Genomic DNA, 20,195 nt, shown 5'->3' on the forward strand with positions numbered 1-20,195 from the left:
GGATATGCATTATCCAAAATGTATATTAATACAAAAGTATTTTGTATTAGTAAACAGGTTTCTACGTCTGTATGTGGGACAGAGTCGGAATACATACACACTACCACAGAGGCTACAACTGTACCCAGGAAGCACAGTTCTCTGGGCCTCTAAGATAGCCTGCCGCGAAAGGTGTCACGTTGTGTACGGCAGCTTTCGTAGAAAGCGTGAAATTTCCCGTTTCACTAAATCCTGGTTTCCTGAGGCCAAAAGCATCAAAGCGGAGCTCAAGGCTTTTTTTTCTGAGAGGGTGCCCTGGCTGACACATTCCTGGTATTTTTAGTTATTGTCGCCATTTTTCCTGCCTTCTCCCCTGGCTTTGACATTTCCTTCCTCCCCTTCTCTCGAACCGCTTGCTTGTTCTGGCCCTGGCTACTTCTTTCAGAGTTTAATATTCATTCTGTTAAGCCTTTTCAGCGAATGTCTTTCATAGTCCTTTCATCTCTTTTCACTCTCTCTATCGGTGTCTGTCTGCCTCTCTTTGGTAGATTTTACATCCACGCCGGTTGGGTGAATACTTGAGTTTTGCTTGACTTGGCCCAGTGAGCCGGACTGCACGATGTGGAGAGGCAGCTTGAACCTGCCACTCTGCTCCAGTTGACGTGAGGGCCAGCGGGGTGCCGGGTGACAAAAAAGCAAATTGCCAAAACGGAAACTTCTTTAACCCACTGGCCCCTGTCAGGATGTTGAATAATGCAGCTCAAGTATGAAATATCTAAAATTAAAACAAGCAGTTGTTTCTCACAATGAAGATTTGATATTTGATTCAATGGGCTGACGTTGTTGTAAGCTATTAAGCCCTGTGGTTCTTTGGTAATAGGGAATTACAGCTTTTCCTGTAAATGTTATGGAATAACAGAGCCAATTGAACCATGTAATCTTTGTTTGTTATGATTACTGTTATATTGGTAGGACAGCGCAGCATAATTTGAGTTAACAAAGCATTTTATATTAATCAGATTGGACTGCACACTGCCCACTGAGATGGAAAATGCGTGTGACGGTGCAACCAGTGTCAAAAAAATATATAATGATAAATACTAGACTGTTAAATTATTTAAATCACCGTTGTTGGCTGTGCTATCTCACAGCAAGAAGGTTCTGGCTTGTATCCGGCTGGGGCCTTTCTGTGTGGATTTTTGCATGTCCTCCCCATGTTCATGCGGGTTTCCTCCCGCCCTAAAAGACAAATTTCCCCATGTCGATCACCAAATGATTCTTCTTGGATATTAGCTTTGTGAAATTTTACATGGTCTGTATATAAGAACTCTGATTGCTATTCCAAGGCCCTCTTAAATATTTCTGATGATAATTACATGGTATATCTTCTGTTCTCATTCTCTCTCTCTGACAGGACCTGAAAAAGCCTTTTGATAAAGCCTGGAAGGATTATGAAACAAAAGTGTAAGTGTTCTTAAAATATCTTTATAATACTTACTTATAAATCACAGAGATGATTCCATGAACTAAGGATTTATATTCTATAGCTAAAGGTAAGGTAAAGTTTGAAGAACATCTGGGAAGTGCAGCGTACACGTTCAGTGTATGTGATCAGCGTCTGATCACTTATTTGGTAGATCTATAGATTACCAATGTATGTGATTATAACATAGAGAAACTGGAGACGATCAATTACAGAGTAACTATCAGTGATTTAAGGTTGTATATCCAAAGAAAGGATGTGATGTATTTTCCATGCCTTTGGCTGACTAATCGCTCTTTGCCCTTGAGTCCCATTGTGACTTTATTTGTTTTGTGTTGTTTTGATACACACACACACACACACACACACACACACACACACACACACACACACACACTTCCCTGATGACGTAAATAAGGATTCTCCTTACTGTGATAAGTTCACTTGACCACTGGCGCGGCTTTTGCATTGACGCAGACATGTGATTGTGCATGGAAAAAAAGTACATGTCACTTTATAGCCCTCCTGTATATTTTACAAGCTGCAAAGGACATTCTTTACTGAAAGGGTAAAAAATCTTCTCCTCCGAGGCAATCAGACGAGACAGAACAGACTTTGTACTCAATCTGAGAGTGTAGCCCGATGCTATGCGACTGTACCTGACCCTGACCCGCAACCCCCCACCCCCCCCCCCCCCCCCCGTCATTAGACTCTATTGATGCCCTCCCTCTGCTATCAATGGAAGCCAGTTTTCGTTGCCTGATTCGGGCTCCTCTGCTCTTCCTCCTTGAGTGTCCTCCGTGGGTTGGCCTGAATAACGTCTTTGATCCTCCTGTTATTTGTTGTCAAAATAACAGCCATCTTTCATATTCCGGACGGAGACACAGAGAAAGAGGGAGAGAGGAAACTATTTTGAACTAATGCGGCGTTGACCCAGACCGCTCTGAACTGGTTTGCGAGCCTCTGTGCATTTGTGCCTTTTTTTTTTGTTTTTTTGTTTTGAATTCCCTCGCCGATCCCAAAGGCCCTCTCATATCTGGGTCAAATAAATTTCAATGCGGTCTATTCAGGAGGCGTGCTTGAACTACAATTCAAGGCCGTAATAGGGACGGGTGGTCCTCTGTCGTTAACAAATTTAGCAATTTATCTTAGTCAAATTCACTTAAATATCACTTTAAACTTTATTGTTATAATTGTTGTGGTTAACGAAAAAACAAAAAGTCATCCGAACTTAATATTATACATTTTTTTAAAGATTTTCCTTCCTGTACAGACTGAATTGAAAGGATGTGTGTCCCCAGCTGCACTTTTATCTGGCCTTATTTTGTGTACGCCACAATAATAAAGTTAGCCCCCCTCCTCCCGGGGATGGGGATTCAAATGTTACCCGATGGTGTAACATTACGCACAACTGGAGTTCATTCTGCTCCTTGACGCTGGTTCGGAGCCTTAAGTGGGGAATCTAAATGAGGAAGTAACAATAAACCGCTTTGCCTGAGGGATATCAGATTTGATAAGAAAACAGCGAGAATAGACACTTCAAATTGAGTTTATTTTTGTGGTGTGGTGTCGTGACTCCAAATAAGCGAGGAATCAGTTAATGGATCAGAAATAAAGTGTGAATTTTTTTTCATTTTAACAGCTGACTCATAAGGTATCACCACTCTCCACAAGCTTGACACCACCACCTTTCTGCGGTCGTCAGCTGTGTTTTGTGTTTTTGAATCTCCCCCATTATTTATTTATTTATTTATTTATTTTTGGTGTGTTTGTTTCGCCTTAAGATCGAGCTGGCCGACCTGCAGGTGATCTTAGCACCCGGCGTTCGGCCGGCGGAAAGACGCGAGTGCATGAGTCAAACGAGACGGCAATAAAACCCAGAAATTGGTCCCGTCTTTCTGAGCACAAAGCCGGCGATTTGCTCAATCCTTTCCGTAGGGGATATGCTGTTAGAAGAGACAGCATATGAGAGAGGAATGCCCTTTTGCATGCCCTCCCCTATCTCCCCCGTGTGGTGTGTTTTCCTGGCTGCCCGCCGTGATATCTGGAGGTCACAGCAGGCTGTTTTGACCCCTGCGATGTCACTTCCCGCCAGCACCAAAATAGAGAAGGAGAAGAAGGAGCACGCGCGGCAACACGGGATGATCAGGACGGAGATCAGTGGGGCGGAGATCGCCGAGGAGATGGAGAAGGAGAGGAGGTTCTTCCAGTTGCAGATGTGCGAGGTTGGTGTTAACTGCTCAGTTTTTAAGTGTTTGAGGATAGGTTCGCTTTTTTTTTTTTTAACCCATTGAGAAACTTACCACTCTGTTGCAGCTGTGCATAAATGCAGTCCTATGGGGCAAACGTTTAAGCCTTAAAGGGGACCTATTAAGCTTTTCCTTATTTTCTGTCATATAAATTATGTTACAATGTTGGATGTTCATATTAGACGTGGCAAAAGTGTCAAATATTGAGGTAAACTAGCAGCAAAGTAATCTCTGTGCGCAAGACACTCAGGCGTACGGCCGCCCTGAGTGCTCAGCTTTCAAAGGTTTTTTTCTAGTTTCAGCACAAGGTGAAATTCTACTTTCGGCACATACTGTATGGGGATCTGTTCCATCCGATCCGCTGTGCAGGCCTCCAAACAAAAGCAATAAAAATAGTATGTTTTTATTGTAGATCTATTTATTTATTTTATTTTACATGAAACAAAAAATCCCCGCGTGCAAGAGTCCTGGTGTGTTGCGGTGCAGTGTCTCCCACAAGCTTGGAGCACAGCATCAAAAGTTTAAACTAACTTTTAAAAGAGGCCTTGTAGATATAATATAAGTGTAGCTTCAGCAACTGCATTGCTTATTTCTCGCCGAAAATGACTGATAATGTGAAATCAGTGAAAGTTTACAGAGTAAATAAAACGGAGCGTGGCGTAAAGGTCAAACCCCATAGGCTCACAGAACCCGGAACTTGTGTTCAAACCCCATTGGCCCAGAACTAGTGTCTTAGCTACTCATTCACAAGTAAAGCTTTACACAGTGAAACAGGCCGTTTTGAAACAGTCTGGGTTTCGAGGTATGTCACAATGGCTCGAATGCATAATCAGAGTGGTATTTTCAGTCAAAAACTTCAAAAACATGCTTTGGGGAAAAATCAGCGTAATAGATCCCATTTCAAAAAACATGTAGAATCTTTTATCTCCATTTCTCGAAAGACGGAAACTCGCATTAGTCACACGCGTCTTAGTGTGTTTTATTTATTTTAATATGTTCTGAAGAACAGCAATGTCACATTGCCCCCCCCCCCCCCCCCCCCCCCCCGAAAAACATGATAAAATGCACAGTTTGCAATTATTTGTTTCAATATAAGATATAAAGACCTTCTGACAATATTGTGAGCTTTGTGATTTTTGGAAAGAAAAAGTGACATTATAAGGTTTTCCAGGTGCACTGTGCACAGTGACTTCAAATGTGTGAAGTCCATTTCAAACCATGCTTTAATAATATGTAACGGATTTACCGAATAAGTTGGAATACTATATACGACAACTCTCATCCTGTTTCGTATGTCAAACTTAAGGGTGTCTTTAACAAGTCAAAGGGTAATAACGTTGTGTCGTGTGCTTTTCTCGGAACGCAGAGTTGATTATGGAGATGATAGAAAAGATAGAGCGATTAAAGGAGCGTACGGCACAAGGTTTTCAGAACCCTTTGATGCGCCCACCCTCTCTCTTTTTCTTCCCCGAGCCCGGCACAGTCCTATCTTTAACAGCATCTGTATTCCTCCCCTTCTGCCAGTATCTCCTCAAAGTCAATGAAATCAAGATCAAGAAGGGAGTGGACCTGCTGCAGAATCTCATCAAGTACTTCCACGCACAGTGCAAGTGAGGCACACACACCAGCCTCTCTTTATTATTAGAAATTCCTTTTGACGGCAATGATGAATTGCTTTTGACTTGCGCTTGCCACCGTGTTCTCTTTGGCACATGGGTATCTTTGGCACAAGGATGACACAGAATTAGGAGTAGGGCTGTCAGCATCGCAGCATTTTAGTGAGCAATTATTTGTCACCGGAGCTACTTTATTGACTCTGAACATTCGAACGTAAACATTTGGTTAGACAGTTGATTCGCCTCAACCCAACTCATGGAAGCGCAGCTCATTCTATTAATTGCAACATTCTAACGTTAGCTCATAATTCCGTACTCAATTTTATAAAATGGTGGTGATCAATTCAATAATTGCAATCCGGGTCATGTAATGATGTGATAAATCTGATGATGTCATAATTGTGATAGCCCTAGTTGGAAGGATACAGCTGTTTTATTAATTCTATGGTTCTGTTGCCTTGAGCAGTGAGTTGCAATGAATGAATTTTACTATCAAATGACATAGCTTCAAAGTCAAACTTGAACTTAAAAGGCTCGGTTAAGAGGTCGAGAAATCTGTAAAAAAGCAAAACATACACTGCATTTATTATACGCCCACTTTGTAGAATAATCTGTGGATCTGTGCTGTAAGAATGAGTGGGGATGGGAGTCGTGGGGAAAAACAAATCAATCGCTCAGAAGATCGCTGACAAACAAACATCCACACATAAAAAGGCGCCGATGCATCTCTGGGAGGATACCTTGGAGGGAGACACGCTGACATGTTTTCCCGCGTGCAGTTTCTTTCAGGACGGCCTGAAGGCGGTGGACAACCTGAAGCCTTCCATTGAGAAGCTGTCCACAGACCTGCACGCGGTACGCCCACTAATCCTGTTTTCCCTGTTTGTACTACAACTACTACACCATAATAAACTGTCTTTATGAATGTCTTTGTCTTGAGACTCCCAGCACTCTACCCCCTAGTGGTGGTCTGTGGGAATAGGAACGAAAGCGGGTTCCCTCAATGGAATTCAATCATAATAGCAATTATATTTAAGAAATATATTAATTTTATTAATCCCCAGGTGTAATTTCACGCTCTGTGGGAAATTCATTAAAATATGCTACAAGGTGGTATAATATTATAGCGTCTTTTAGAAGGTACATTGAGCATTAAAACACTCTTGATATTCTAACACTTTGTGCTCCTTTTTTCGTCTTACCGATTATTGTTTTTCTGTGTATTTTATTATTATTATTTATTTTTTTCAAACAGATAAAGCAGGTACAGGATGAGGAGAGGAAGCAGCTCACTCAGCTGCGAGACGTCCTCAAAACAGCTCTGCAGGTGGAGCAGAAAGAGGTAACACACACACACACACACACACACACACACACACACACACACACACACACACACACACACACACACACACACACACACACACACACACATATACGTACACCTGCAGCCAGGGAGGTGGGGGTGGGACCTTTCAGTGTCACAGATCATATCAGAGGTCCAGTTTTAATCTTCTTTATTCCGATAATTCGGTTAGAGAATGAGATTTGCCTATCATCCAAATGCTCTTAACCCTTTTCACCTTCAACTTTCATTTCCCAGCTTATTATAAGCTCACACTCAGTGTGAATCAATTTTTTTGGTAAGAAGGAGTTTAAATACATTTAAGACTAACTAGTCGTGGGCAATTTCTTTTTCACAGCGATGTCTAAAGGTATGCATCTCAGCGCTAGAACTTGTTTCCTTTCAGGTGAATTGAGTGTAAACTGACCCCCCGACCCTAAACTTACTGAAGTCGTACACATGCTGCGAGCTGCACTGTCTTATCTGAAGAATGCTTTCTTTTCCCCTCTACTGCTTCCGTCTTTTGCCAACCAAGTCTAGGAGAGTAAGTGGATTTCTTAAATCAACCCCCTCCCCTTTCCTCCGCTTGCTCATACCGCTGCCCCGTCTGTTGTATGTCACGCTGTAAATGTTTTTTGTTTTTTTTTGTTTTAATCATACTTTAAGCTTCTGCCACATCGGCTTTTGACCATATAAGTGTATTTGTTCGGCTTAATCACGAAATCTCTCATTACTGTGGTTGGCATCAAGTTTATTCTGTGGTCCCATGAAAAGGGTGACACGTGTGTCCTCTGCTCCACCGCATCATTCCATAAAGCCAGGCCGCCCTCTCTGTGTCCCCTAGCTTCCCCTGGCAGGAACTCACACTCATGCTGCAGTAGATCCCAGCCTCTCTTTGCTCTTACCTGATCTTTTTACATTGCAGTTCGTGTATATCAGGATTCTTTTTTTTTTCTGGCTTAAAATATGTATTAACGAAAAACTAAACCCCACTTAGGTCAGAGGAAAAGGCTGTAGAACTTGACCTTTTCTCAGTGCTTACTTACTGTTACCAAGTTTGCTTCACTTTTAACTTGTTGGGCCAAAATGTTTAATAGTAAAATACATTAATTGCGTCAGGTTTTTTTTTATGTATTTTCTTTTCGACACGGCAACTGCGATGTGAGTGACATCGGTGTTTGTCTCCCCCAAGGATTCCCAGGTGCGGCAAAGCGCCACCTACAGCCTACACCAGCCGCAAGGCAACAAGGAGCACGGCACAGAGCGCAGCGGGCACCTGTACAAGAAGAGCGACGGGTGGGCTTCAGAAATATCACCTTGACTAACCGTTTTTTGTTAACCACACACGCCCAGTTAGCCTGAAAGTATAACAGTACTACAAGACTTTTACCAGTCACAGTGCTCCACCAGTCACAGTGCTCCTATTGACATGACACACATTGCTGCATTTGTGCCGTAACTAATGCATGTGTGTTGTCCATATTAATGAGGGTTATGCTTTCACCATGTGGTCATGTTTAATATTTAATCAAAAGAGTTCAATATGAGTTCACTGTGTCATTGTAGCCGTGTGTGTATTTACAGTATTTACAGTGTGTGTGTGAGCGAGTGTGTACACATTAAGATGTGCACACAGCCTACCCACCGAGGCTCGCTCCTTCATTTGTCTCCTCCGGCTCGCAGGTTGCGGAAGGTGTGGCAGAAGAGGAAGTGCACGGTGAAGAATGGATACCTCACCATTTCACACGGCACTGTGAGGAACGCGTATTTCACACACAATCACACACACGCACACAAAGGGCTTCGCAAGCCCACGTTGCACATGGAACGCAACAGCATCCCCTTGTCTTAACCTCCTTATATCCTTAACCTTTTTATCTGAAATTGACCGAGTAATTTATCCAAACGTGTGTCCAGTCAATCATCCTGGGTCAACACCGCTGGTTTACCAATGTGACTAATGTGATTGGTAAACCAGGCAATGGTGTGGAAGTTGTTTGTTAATCATGCAATGTCATTCGGGAGGCAATATAAAAAAAATTATAATAATCCCGAAATCATATAAATGTTTGTAGGCTCACCTCGCCCACATCGCTGTCAGTATGCACAGCAGATCAACAAGGTTTACAAAGTTCAATATTCCGGATAAGCGTTTCACCCCTCTGAACATTAATTTCCCCCCATTTACCATAATGAAATCCGAACCTCTCACCCGGCCACCTCACCTCATCCCAGTAACGAAGTCTCACTCATTACTCTCCCTCTCCCTCTCTCTCTCTCTCTCTCTCTCTCTCTCTCTCTCTCTCTCTCTCTCTCTCTCTCTCTCTCTCCCCCCCCCCCCCCCCCTCTCTCTTCTCAGGCAAATCGGCCTCCGGCAAAGCTCAACCTGCTCACCTGCCAGGTGAAGCACAATCCCGAGGAGAAGAAGAGTTTTGACCTCATATCCCGTAAGTCGCCCTCCATGTTTCTCCTCCTTCTCAAGTCTGGTGTCGTGAACAAGTTCTCAAACATCGCCGCGCTGGACTTGACAAATCGGTGGCGTGGCGTTGAGTTTGGTACCAGCGAGAGCCGCCGAAAACAGACGGCAGAAAACCAGAATTTTGAGTCGTCTATTCTCGTCACAAACATCTGTTTTACTATCGCGAATAATTAACCAGAGGACTCGGAACCAAGGACGTGCGGTGAGCCGTCCAGGTTGTGAAGTTCATCCGGCTCAGATGTGGTCCGGGTTGAATTGTAGAGCCCCAGTAAGAGAAGAGGTTTTGGGCTTTGAACTAGAAGAGACTCCCCGGGTCCCTGGAGACGAGGGCATAATCTGTGTTGCCTTTGTGTATAAATAGGCCTCGGTTGCCCTGGTTTGTCAGATGCCAGGGATTCATATCTGAAAACAGAGAAGAGTTAAGATTAAGTTTTGTTTCTTTCCTGTCTTTCTCTCTCTCTCTCTCTCTCTCTCTCTCGCTCTCTCTCTCTCTCTCTCTCTCGCTCTCTCTCTCCTTCCCTCCCTGCTTGCCCCCAACCTGTCAGTGGAGCATTTTTTTGACGGCCTCTCCGGGGAATTCAGCTTAATATGATCCCTTTGATTAGAATCTACCCTGTGTGTTCACCTCACCCACCCTCACTCGTGTTGTTCTTTCTCCCCTCCCTTCCCCCTCTCCCCCTTTTATTTTCTCAACTCCTCTGTCATGTCTTCCCCCCTCTCTTCTTCAGATGACAGAACCTACCACTTTCAGGCTGAGGACGACCCAGACTGTCAGATGTAAGCGCCTCGTGCTTTCACTGTGTGTGTGTGTGTGTGTGTGTGTGTGTGTGTGTGTGTGTGTGTGTGTGTGTGTGTGTGTGTGCGTGTGCGTGTGCGCGCGCGCGTGTGTGCGCGTGTGTTTGTGACACTCTCTCTCCTACAAGTGCATCCTGTTTGTCACCACGGCAGCTTTCCACACGTCCCACAAACTTCCTACTTCACACCCGCCTCATTAGTGTCGCTGCCTCCCACCTCGTGCCTGTTCCGCCTTCACTGCTTCCTCTTCCTGCCTTGCTCCTGTCACTCCTTTACGGCACTCTTCCATTTTTCCACTCGTCTTTTCATCTTCTTCCTCTTCACTGACCACCCATCCCCATCCACTCACCTCCACTGCTCCCTTAGCCCTCCTTCTGTACTGTCCTCCCTTCTCACGATTGAATGCATTTTGAACCCCGCTCCCCCACCACCACCACCACCAGCTGGATCTCGGTGCTGCAGAACAGTAAGGAGGAGGCGCTGAACCAGGCCTTCAAGGGGGACCAGCGCGTCGGGGAGAACAACATCGTGCAGGAGCTGACCAAGGCCATCCTAGGCGAGGTCAAGAGGATGACTGGCAACGACGTGTGCTGCGACTGCGGGGCGCCCAGTGAGTAGCGTAGATGCAGAGACAGGATCTTTACTTGAGGGCCGTGTACTCAACAAAACGAATAATGGTGCCTTTTAAAATACGAGTTCTTGGTTGAGAAAAAAAAATTAAAAATATTGTTTTATAAATAAATAAATAAACAAACAAATAAATAAAATAAAATACAAGTTCTTGGTTGACAAAAGCAGTCATCCTTAGTAACAGAGGTTCTGCACCTTGATGCTTAAAGGGTCGTTTCTGTAAGACTTTCACGAAACCACAGAAAGACTATAATGCTTGGAAATTATTTTGAAGTAGCTGTTTTCGATACCAGGCATCCTATTTTTTTACCTAAACAGCTGCTGAGGTACAGATACATCCATTTATGTACAGACTTTTCTCCCAAAACGGGCTGTTCCACAGAGTGGTACAGTGGTCCATGTCCTTGAGACAGTAAATTACAGAACTACATTGCCTTTCACAAGGACACATCAAGGTTTGCTTAATGTGCCTCATATAATATTTTGCCTCTGGCCAAGAACAAACTTGACTGTTTTAACTGTCTCTCCCCCTTTCCTCCCCCCTCTCTCTCTCTCTCTCTCTCTCTCTCTCTCCTCTCTCTCTCTCTCTCTCTCTCTCTCTCTCTCTCTCTCTCTCTCTCTCTCTCTCTCTCTCTCTCTCTCTCTCTCTCTCTCTCTCTCTCTCTCTCTCTCTCTCTCTCTCTCTCTCTCTCTCCGTCAGATCCCACGTGGCTCTCCACCAATCTGGGCATCCTGACGTGTATAGAATGTTCTGGCATCCACAGGGAGCTGGGCGTCCACTACTCCAGGATCCAGTCCCTCACTCTGGATGTGCTCAGCACCTCGGAGCTCCTGGTGAATCCCACGCACACACTCCCTCGACGCTCAAATTTCATTTGACGAGGCTAAAGCCCTGGTTTTACATTCGGCGGCATCACGCGCAGAGAGGGCAGGGCGTTTATAGCGGCCGCATTCTCTGTTGCAGTATTCTCAGAAACCACGGGCGGCAGTAGAAAGAAAGTACCGTGTGAAACAGGAAGTAGTAAACGAAGAAGAGCGCCAGGAGACAGCACACAAGCTGTCTGCACGCAGAGAATCTGAGCTTGTGCCGAGGAGGAATTGATGTTCATGGTGGTTGATCCGACAAAAGCGCCAAAAAAGGAGAAAAGGAGCCGGTCTGTCTGCTACTCTCCCTCATTGGGAGACTCTCTCAAAATAAACTGCACATAAATACCAATAAAAACGTTACGCATTTAGTAACGTAAACTGAACTTTACGACGACACTGTTAATTTACGATAAAATCCCCAAACCTGAATGAATATACTATACTGAATATACTACCTGTATATTGTCCCTGCGTCAAGACCTTGAATTTCGCATCCGACTTGTGCTGCGGATCAATGTTATCCAATGTATCAGAAATAATACAGCAAAACGCTGATCTCCCATCGCTTCCAGTGTATTTGCAGAGAATGCCCCAAGTCACAAAATCCTTAATCCTCAAGTCACAAAAACCTCGCTCCGCCACGTCCTACAGGTCCCCACGCGCCATGGTGCTACACCCTGGTGACGTTATTTGCGTCACGCGCTCCCTCTTGCCCTAGCGCTTGGTGCAGGTGTAAACCTTGCTGAAACGTTATCGTCACATGATTGCTGTAACATAGAAAGAAATGGAGAAGAGTAGAGACGAGGATGACAGAAGCTCAGACTAGAGGAAGAAAATGGAAGAAGAACAGCAGGAAAGATAGATAGAAAAGAAGAGATTGGAGGATAGTGACGACCTTGGCCTACTTCTATCCCCCCCGTCTCCCCTCTGAGAAGGCAGGAATCTCTCTCTCTCTCTCTCTCTCTCTTTCTCTCCCCACTCAAATTAGTGAACATTTTATCGGGCTTTTCGGTCGCACGGATTTACGGCCTGCGGGCGGGTCCAGATTTTAATGTCTCCAGTCGGTGATGGCGTTCCTCCTCGTTAGACGTGCAGTTGCGCTAGCCACAAAGACGCGGCTGGTGGGAGGTTCAGAAGGCTGAGACGGACGCGCTGGCTGAAGTGGGAAGGAAGTGAAATGCATAGACGTTATGTGATGGCAGATCCATTTACACTAACTGTAAAGAGACGTGTGTGTGTGTGTGTGTGTGTGTGTGTGTGTGTGTGTGTGTGTGTGTGTGTGTGTGTGTGTGTGTGTGTGTGTGTGTGTGTGTGTGTGTGTGTGTGTGTGTGTGTGCGCGTGCACTCACAATTATGTTTGTGTTCTGCAGCTGGCCAAGAATGTAGGGAATGCAGGATTTAATGAAATCATGGAGGCCCGTCTAACTGCTGAAGATGTGGTCAAACCCAACCCCGCCAGTGACATGTAAGTCACACCCCCATCCCCCCGCCCACCACACGTACACACTGGAGATACACCTCACTGTGACCTATTTTAACACATATATACACACACACACACACACACACACACACACACACAGTGTATTCCCTGTTGGACACTGTATGTACATATACATAAATACTTTACATATATTTATTTTTTTGTATATATTTAGAAATCTTATAGATATATTACATCTTGTATATGTATTTTTCTGATCATTATTATTATTATTATTATTATTCCTCATTGTTATTATATAGATTATTACCAGTATTATTTTGTTCTTCTTACTTGGATCTTATACATACACACACACATTCACACGCACACAGACACACGGCGAAGTCAAGGTGCCTCATGACTTTCACTCTGCATCTTTCACACTACTACGCATAATATTATATGTATATCTGAGCTGTGTGTATTGAGTCTGAGCCCCCCCTTCCTCCCGAGCAGGCAGGCGAGGAAGGACTTCATCACGGCAAAGTACACCGAGAAGCGTTTTGCCAGGAGGAAGTGTCCTGACGGTCCATCTCGGCTCCACACGCTGTGCGACGCGGTGAAGGCCCGGGACATCTTCTCCCTCATCCAGGTCTACGCCGAGGGAGTGGACCTCATGGAGCCCATTCCACTGGCCAACGGACATGTCAGTACACACACAGAGAGAGAGAGAGAGAGAGAGAGAGAGAGAGAGAGAGAGAGAGAGAGAGAGAGAGTTAAAAATAATTGAGATGGCTTTGGGCAAGAAGAACACATCATTACGGTCGGGGGGGGGGGGGGGGACGTTGAAAACTCTTGCGACAATGGCTTTGAGTGTGTGCGTGTGTAGTTTTTAATGATGACAATTATATTTCAGGAAAGTAATTTGGTTTTAATCGATGACAAATGTGTCACCCACAGTCACCGCAGGAACCAGGATCCACTTTCACAATTTTCCTTACACGTCAGAGTCTTAAACGAGACCCATGAATGGACGATTGTTCCAGTGTGACTGCAGTTAATTAAGTGCTTAAAAAGTTTATTTATTTATTTGGTTCGGGGGTTTTTTGGCTGTTTTCCTCCGGTTGGTGCTTTCCAGATGGAGCTCCTCGTAGTTCTGTCGACACCACTGAGTTGGGATGCACTTCTTCGGTCTTCTGTGTCCATTATAGAGTGCCAGCAGATGTACATGTGCTATAAACTCCGATATAAATATATGAAACTGTTTTCCTTAACTGCAGGAACAAGGAGAGACAGCGCTTCACCTCGCTGTCAGACTGGTGGACCGAACCTCCCTGCACATAGTAGACTTCCTCACTCAGAACAGGTAAAAGCCTGGAAGCTATAAAAAAAAATAGTTTTATACCCATTTTATGTTCTATATGGCCGTCGTAAATTTAACGTTTTTTGGTTTATGAAGTTGGCTTTGCCTGAGGTACTCTCCTTCAGCGCAAGGACAAGTGCGTGAAGTCGTTATTATCAGCATCAGATCCTGTGTATTATTATTGCATCCAGAAAGTTAAAGGAAATAAAATGACATTCCGTTCACTGTGTATCCATGGATTATTCAACGGTCTGAAAAATGATTAAATCAATTTTTTAAGTTGTATTAAATAGTCTGAAATTTGATTAAAGGTATTAAATTGTCCCCAGAAAGACAAAGGTAAAAAAAATATACAAATGTGTATTTGGCTCAAAACAATTTATTTATTTTTCTTTGGACCAAAATGAACACAAGGATAGGTAATGATACTAAACTCCAACGAATGTGATATTGCTGGAAATAGTCATCAGTAGGTGTATTTTTCTGAAACAATTTAGGTGAAATGGGCATTAAAGAATATATGTCTAATATTGAATTTTCTTCCTTCACCCACCTTGATTCATTACATCCATAGTCATTAAACAGCTCAGTTACTTTCATCAGCTGAAAAAAATACAAATAAAAAAATTATATATATATATATATATATATATATATATACAATATCTCCAGCTAGTGGTAAATGACCTATTATGGAAGACACTGGTGAGCGAACATTATGCTTTATTTTAAACAGCAGTGATATATATTTTTTATGGTTTATTATTGTTTTCACTTTCCCCTCTTTGTCAGCTTGAACCTGGACAAGCAGACAGCCAAAGGCAGCTCAGCGCTGCACTACTGCTGCCTGACCGACAACAGCGAGTGTCTCAAACTGCTGCTGCGAGGAAAGGCCTCCATAGAGATCGGTATGAAAATGCGACAAACATCCGACAACTGCACACTGTGGTTCACTCGTGCATTCACATGTTCTCACGTATTACAATTAAAACGCTGTGTGGTCGAAAAGCATCAGGTCATGATTTAGTGAATTGAAAGCAATGTTCAAACAAGTTATTTTTCCGGCTGTTTCACATCCGGCTGACTTCTTCTTACACCTTCCATCATTCCTCACATGATCTTGCCTCTAATTTGGTCTCACAAACACAGGCGCGAACACACACACACACACACACACACACACACACACACACAAACAAACACACAAAGACACTCTCTTCCTGGTCGCAGGCTTTCGGGCTGCGTTCCCAGAGCTCCTGGCTTTGCCAACAGACCCCTCGGAACTCTTCCCAAGCAATTTAATCTTCGCTCCCGTTTGGCATCAACGAAACACGGCGATAAATAAACGGTTCAAGAAGTAGAAACAGCGAGAAGTCAGACAATTGCCGCTTGTGGAGAAACAATCTAATGAAGCATTTGGCGGCGCGGCCGTCAACCAAAGACAGCAAGTTGTTTGTGCAACGCTGAAAAGCGCGGTGGTTTCCCTCCGTAGCCAATGAGTCTGGAGAGACGCCGCTGGACATCGCCAAGAGGCTGAAGCACCAACAATGTGAAGAGCTGGTGAGTTTATTTTTTTTAATTCGATTTGATCCACCTTTCATCTGTGTGCGTGCAGCGGTTATCCCTCATGACTCTCCCGGTCCCTCTCAGTTGAACCAGGCGCTGGCAGGGAAATTCAACGCCCACGTCCATGTGGAGTATGAGTGGTGTCTGCAGCACGAGGACCTGGATGAAAGCGACGAGGATCTGGACGAGAAGGTGAGCAGAGGAGTTCATTAACTTGAATTACACTGCTACTATTTCTTGCTCCAATAGTAGGTACTTGAAAGTAGACATTTCGAGAATTGAGACCAGCGTTTGGCAACGTTGGTGTCCTTTATACAGCTTCTGAAAGCAGTCGCTAATTGTGCAATGTTATTGATTGCGCCTTTAAACCTATGCAGAGGCGTCATTTTAAAGTTTTTTTTACTTTAAAGGTGTAACTTGGTATTTCCGCTATAAGATAGAAAATTGGTATCAAAAAATGTAGTTTAGTACCTGAAGTCAAGGTGTTGGTATCATTACACCCGGCACCCCACAGTTGTGAGTGCAGTATTTGCACCAAACCCCTCTGACCCCTGTGACCTCCCGGTGCCACTCCAGCCCAGCCCCCACCGCAGAGAGGAGCGGCCTGTCAGCTGTTACACCCCGGGCACCAACTCCCACCACCACGGCACCCCGACCGCCCTGGCCCGCGACGGCGGCGGCCAGGGTAAGGACAAGCAGAGGCCCTACATGCCCAACCTGGTGAACAACGAGACCTACGGCACCATCCTCAACAACAACCCTCCCCCACCGGGCAGCTCTGCCACCGCGGCGCCCCCGTTGCCCCCCAGGAACCTGGGTAGGCCTGCCTTCTGTTTTCTGTTCCATATGAGACAAATAGGCCATAAAACCCAGTACAGTAGGCAAGAATAAGGCCGAATGGATTCTAGTATTGGTGGATGACGGAGCTCAGTGTTACAGTCATTAATGTTCCGAATGTTCCGAATTAATCAATGGATGAGTTCTGAATCCAGATGAACGGGATGCCCTGTCAGAGCACATTAGACCTGTATCCAACCTCTCTGCCTGTCTCAAGGGGTGATATTTACAAAAAGGAACCCTCCTGGAGCGCCCCAACATGGGTAGCTCCCATATGCCTGCCACCTTGATGGTTAAATCGTAGGTTTCTCATCATATTGCTCTAGTAGTTTCAGCCCTCAAGGTGAGTAAGCTGCAGGAGTGACTTGTCTGCTGCTGTGACTCGTTTCAACAGCAAATACATATCTGACCCGGAAGCCAAGTCCATCACATTGGACACGGAGGAAGATCTCGACCCCTTTCGGGAAATAATGACGTTTCCTTATAGCTTGGTAATCTTGTGGAACCCTCACCATTGAGCAGGGTTTCTATATTTCTACTGAGCATAGTGGGTCATTGTGACGAAATCCGCATGAGAGAGGTTGAAATTGCCTGTATGTTAAAAATGGCCTTTGCCTTCATTTTGGCCTTAAATCAGTCTCATGAAAACATTTATAATTGGTGAAATAACAACAATCTGGTTGTCGGGTGTTTCTAACAATCTGTCCAGTGTCTGTAGAGAGAGACCATCCAGCCTGTGATTGCTGCATTTCAGAAGTTCTTTAATAATGTTAGTGGTCGTTTGGAGCTGTGCCAAGCAGGTCCCGGCCCCCTCACCACAGCCCCACACCCAGCATTCTACGCATTCCCTCGTCCCGAAAACCGTCTCTCTCAGTTACACAGAAAGAGCTTGACAAAAATGGCCGCTCCACGTCCACATTTCTGCTTGTCTGAATGCATTTTTTTTCCCTCAGTCTCCATTTCTCCTCCTCCTCCCTCCATCTTTCTTCTCATCCCTGTTCCGTTTTCTCTTCCTCTTCCAACGTCTCCCTCAGTCCAGTTAGCTGGTCTCGGCGGGCTGGGCCAGTCCTCTGCGTCCCCAGCCTGGAAGCCCGGGTCCTTGGACCTGGTGGGTCGACAGCGGTCCTCGTCCGACCCTCCCAACATGCACCCCCCTCTGCCCCCCATGAGGCTCACCTCCACCGGAGGTACGCACGTCATCCCCCGATTTCAACATCCTGTGACAAAGAGATGACTGTATAATAAGGAAAATAATGTGTACTTGTCTGTAGGTGCCAGGGTTATTTGAATATTTTAATAGCCAAATATATATATATTTTTTAATTTGAACAGGAAATTTTGTTCTTGAATTTGATACTGTCCAACTAGAAATAATTCAACACATTAGACAAAACGTAACTGTTGAAGTCAAATGCTGAACAGTACGGCCAATGTCATGTTGCGAAGGAAATGTTTAACCTTCATCAAACCACTCCTGACAATGCAAGAATAAAAAGAAAATAACAATATAACAAGAAAAAGAGCAGCTGTCACATAAGTAACTACAGTAGTAGCCATGATAGTGAAGTGAAAGGTAGTAATAGTGAGACGTGAATGAAATATAGGTAAAATGTCTACACAGGATATTTACAACGATTTATATTGAGATATTTACATAAAATGAACAAGTAGCTCCTCAAGAAATCTAAAAAGTGAATAAGCTTGTTAAAAAAAAAAATACAAAGTAAGCAGCGATGCAAAGATCAAATTTCAGGATCAAACTTGAGAAAGAGGAGGGATAAACCAAACTGAACCAATATGGCAACCAGCGTACAATACAAGCTACGCAATTCCGGTCACATCACATGTCGTAACTATGATTTAAGGGACGATTGGCCTCAGATTGCAGAAAAAAACAAGACCCCAGTCGATAAATAAATATTCACATTTCACCCAATTAGATTAGCCAGACAGTATTCTAAATTCCATTAAAAAGAGAAATGTAATTTTATACTATAGAGTTTCATAACACAGTAGCCTTATCTCCATTTTTATGATGATGAAGGACAATAGACGATGCTGATGCTGTGTGTGTGTTTGTGCGTTCCAGCCCTGGGCCCGCCTCCCATGGCGAAAAACGTCAGCGTGGTGGAGGCCATGAGCATGCAGGCCAAGACAAGCCAGGGGCCTTCTGGGGCCCGAGCAGGCCCCAAGTCCCCGGCAGGGTAGGAAAACCCACACACCATACACACTCACCGGCGCAATTTAGCTTCAAGGAACACGAGCAATGACTTTCCTCCACAGAGGCTCTTTCTGTGGCTCCATCTCCCACCCGGCTCATAAGAGAGCTCTCAACCTCCCAGGGAGGCGTTAAGCCGTGAACCTCTTTAGGACATACATTTACAAAACTTCCCAATCCCCAAGTGAACTTACATATGTGTCATTTTTTCAGCAATGACAAAAGCGTCAACAGAACGCTGCTGAATCGAACAGGGTCCATCGAGAGAGCAGGTGAGAACACGGAACAGTGCGAGCGTCGCATGCGAGCAGCTTGGCAGCGGGTCGGTGGAAACTCTGCTCTCACCCTGATGTAATTTCCTCTTCCTGTTCCAGCTAAAGTGCCAGGATGCCCCCAGAACTCCATGGGTCAGTCTCTGCCCCCGGCCCCCATGCCGAGGAAAGCTCATCCGGTAAGTCTCCCTCCGTTACTGGGGAAAATACATACCGCCGATGAACTGCGATCGTCTGTTGATCGCCTGGAAAATAGACGTTTTTACTTCTTCTGATGGGCTGCGCTGGTGATTTCAACGTTAACACTGCACACACGGAGCGGGAGAGCATGCCAACAAGACGGTGTTCAACCTGCAGTGGTCTTAACTTTAAAACAGCAAGGGCGGGGGGGCAGGGGTTCCTAAAGTGAGCTCTGTTGCCCCTAGTGGTCCTGAAAGGAATTGCAGGGAGTCCACAGCAAAATAATTATGTTTTATATATTTATTTTATCGTTATAATATATTACTGTACCTTTTGTTTGATTTCTAGACATTACTGTACAAGCTGAATGTAATCAAATAAAAAGGTCTCATTCAACTCAACTTTATTTAGTCCATTGTGTGGACATACGGGTGTGGGTATGATGATTAAATCACTGAAAATGCACTGTGGTACTCTGAATACGTTTCCATTTGTAAATACAGCTCCGGTTTCTTCTTCTCGAGTCACGGCAGCGAATGTACTTTTTCTTCCCCTCCAACCAACCCCCACCTCTGCGTGCTCCTCCATCAGAAGCAGAGGCCGAAGCGCGTGAAAGCCATCTACAATTGCGTGGCGGACAACCCCGACGAGCTGACCTTCTCTGAGGGCGAGGTGATCGTGGTGGACGGGGAGGAGGACCAGGAGTGGTGGGTCAGTATCACGCTTGTTCCTTGAGACCAGGGATGAATGAATGCATGTGTTTTTTGTTTTTGTTTTTTTATGGCTGTGTGTGTGTGTGTGTGTGTGTGTGTGTGTGTGTGTGTGTCTGTTTTCCTACTTCCTACATTGATCAGATGACTTGAAATGAGAGCCCCTCACAGAGCTTCCCC

The 20,195-nt window shown here is 44.7% G+C and overlaps 1 protein-coding gene across 2 annotated transcripts in view; it reads left to right on the top strand.

The window, feature by feature from the left end:
* asap2a (ArfGAP with SH3 domain, ankyrin repeat and PH domain 2a) overlaps positions 1-20,195 on the top strand; it is a 58,394-nt gene that overhangs the window by 34,147 nt on the left and 4,052 nt on the right. Inside the window, exons 5-27 of one of the 2 annotated variants that reach the window (XM_080012471.1) lie at positions 1,394-1,443; positions 3,558-3,687; positions 5,236-5,321; positions 6,107-6,182; positions 6,583-6,669; positions 7,865-7,968; positions 8,356-8,425; positions 9,032-9,119; positions 9,880-9,928; positions 10,390-10,556; positions 11,277-11,410; positions 12,814-12,908; positions 13,386-13,575; positions 14,150-14,235; positions 15,025-15,140; positions 15,725-15,792; positions 15,883-15,990; positions 16,375-16,615; positions 17,670-17,822; positions 18,725-18,839; positions 19,067-19,125; positions 19,228-19,304; positions 19,897-20,016. In XM_080012471.1, coding sequence (XP_079868597.1) covers positions 1,394-1,443; positions 3,558-3,687; positions 5,236-5,321; positions 6,107-6,182; positions 6,583-6,669; positions 7,865-7,968; positions 8,356-8,425; positions 9,032-9,119; positions 9,880-9,928; positions 10,390-10,556; positions 11,277-11,410; positions 12,814-12,908; positions 13,386-13,575; positions 14,150-14,235; positions 15,025-15,140; positions 15,725-15,792; positions 15,883-15,990; positions 16,375-16,615; positions 17,670-17,822; positions 18,725-18,839; positions 19,067-19,125; positions 19,228-19,304; positions 19,897-20,016 — 2,469 coding nt within the window. The remainder of the gene's footprint in view (positions 1-1,393; positions 1,444-3,557; positions 3,688-5,235; positions 5,322-6,106; positions 6,183-6,582; positions 6,670-7,864; positions 7,969-8,355; positions 8,426-9,031; positions 9,120-9,879; positions 9,929-10,389; positions 10,557-11,276; positions 11,411-12,813; positions 12,909-13,385; positions 13,576-14,149; positions 14,236-15,024; positions 15,141-15,724; positions 15,793-15,882; positions 15,991-16,374; positions 16,616-17,669; positions 17,823-18,724; positions 18,840-19,066; positions 19,126-19,227; positions 19,305-19,896; positions 20,017-20,195) is intronic. The other variant, XM_080012472.1, reaches the window with a different exon arrangement.

Source organism: Zeus faber, assembly GCF_960531495.2.
Source record: "Zeus faber genome assembly, chromosome: 13".
Lineage (NCBI taxonomy): Eukaryota > Metazoa > Chordata > Actinopteri > Zeiformes > Zeidae > Zeus > Zeus faber.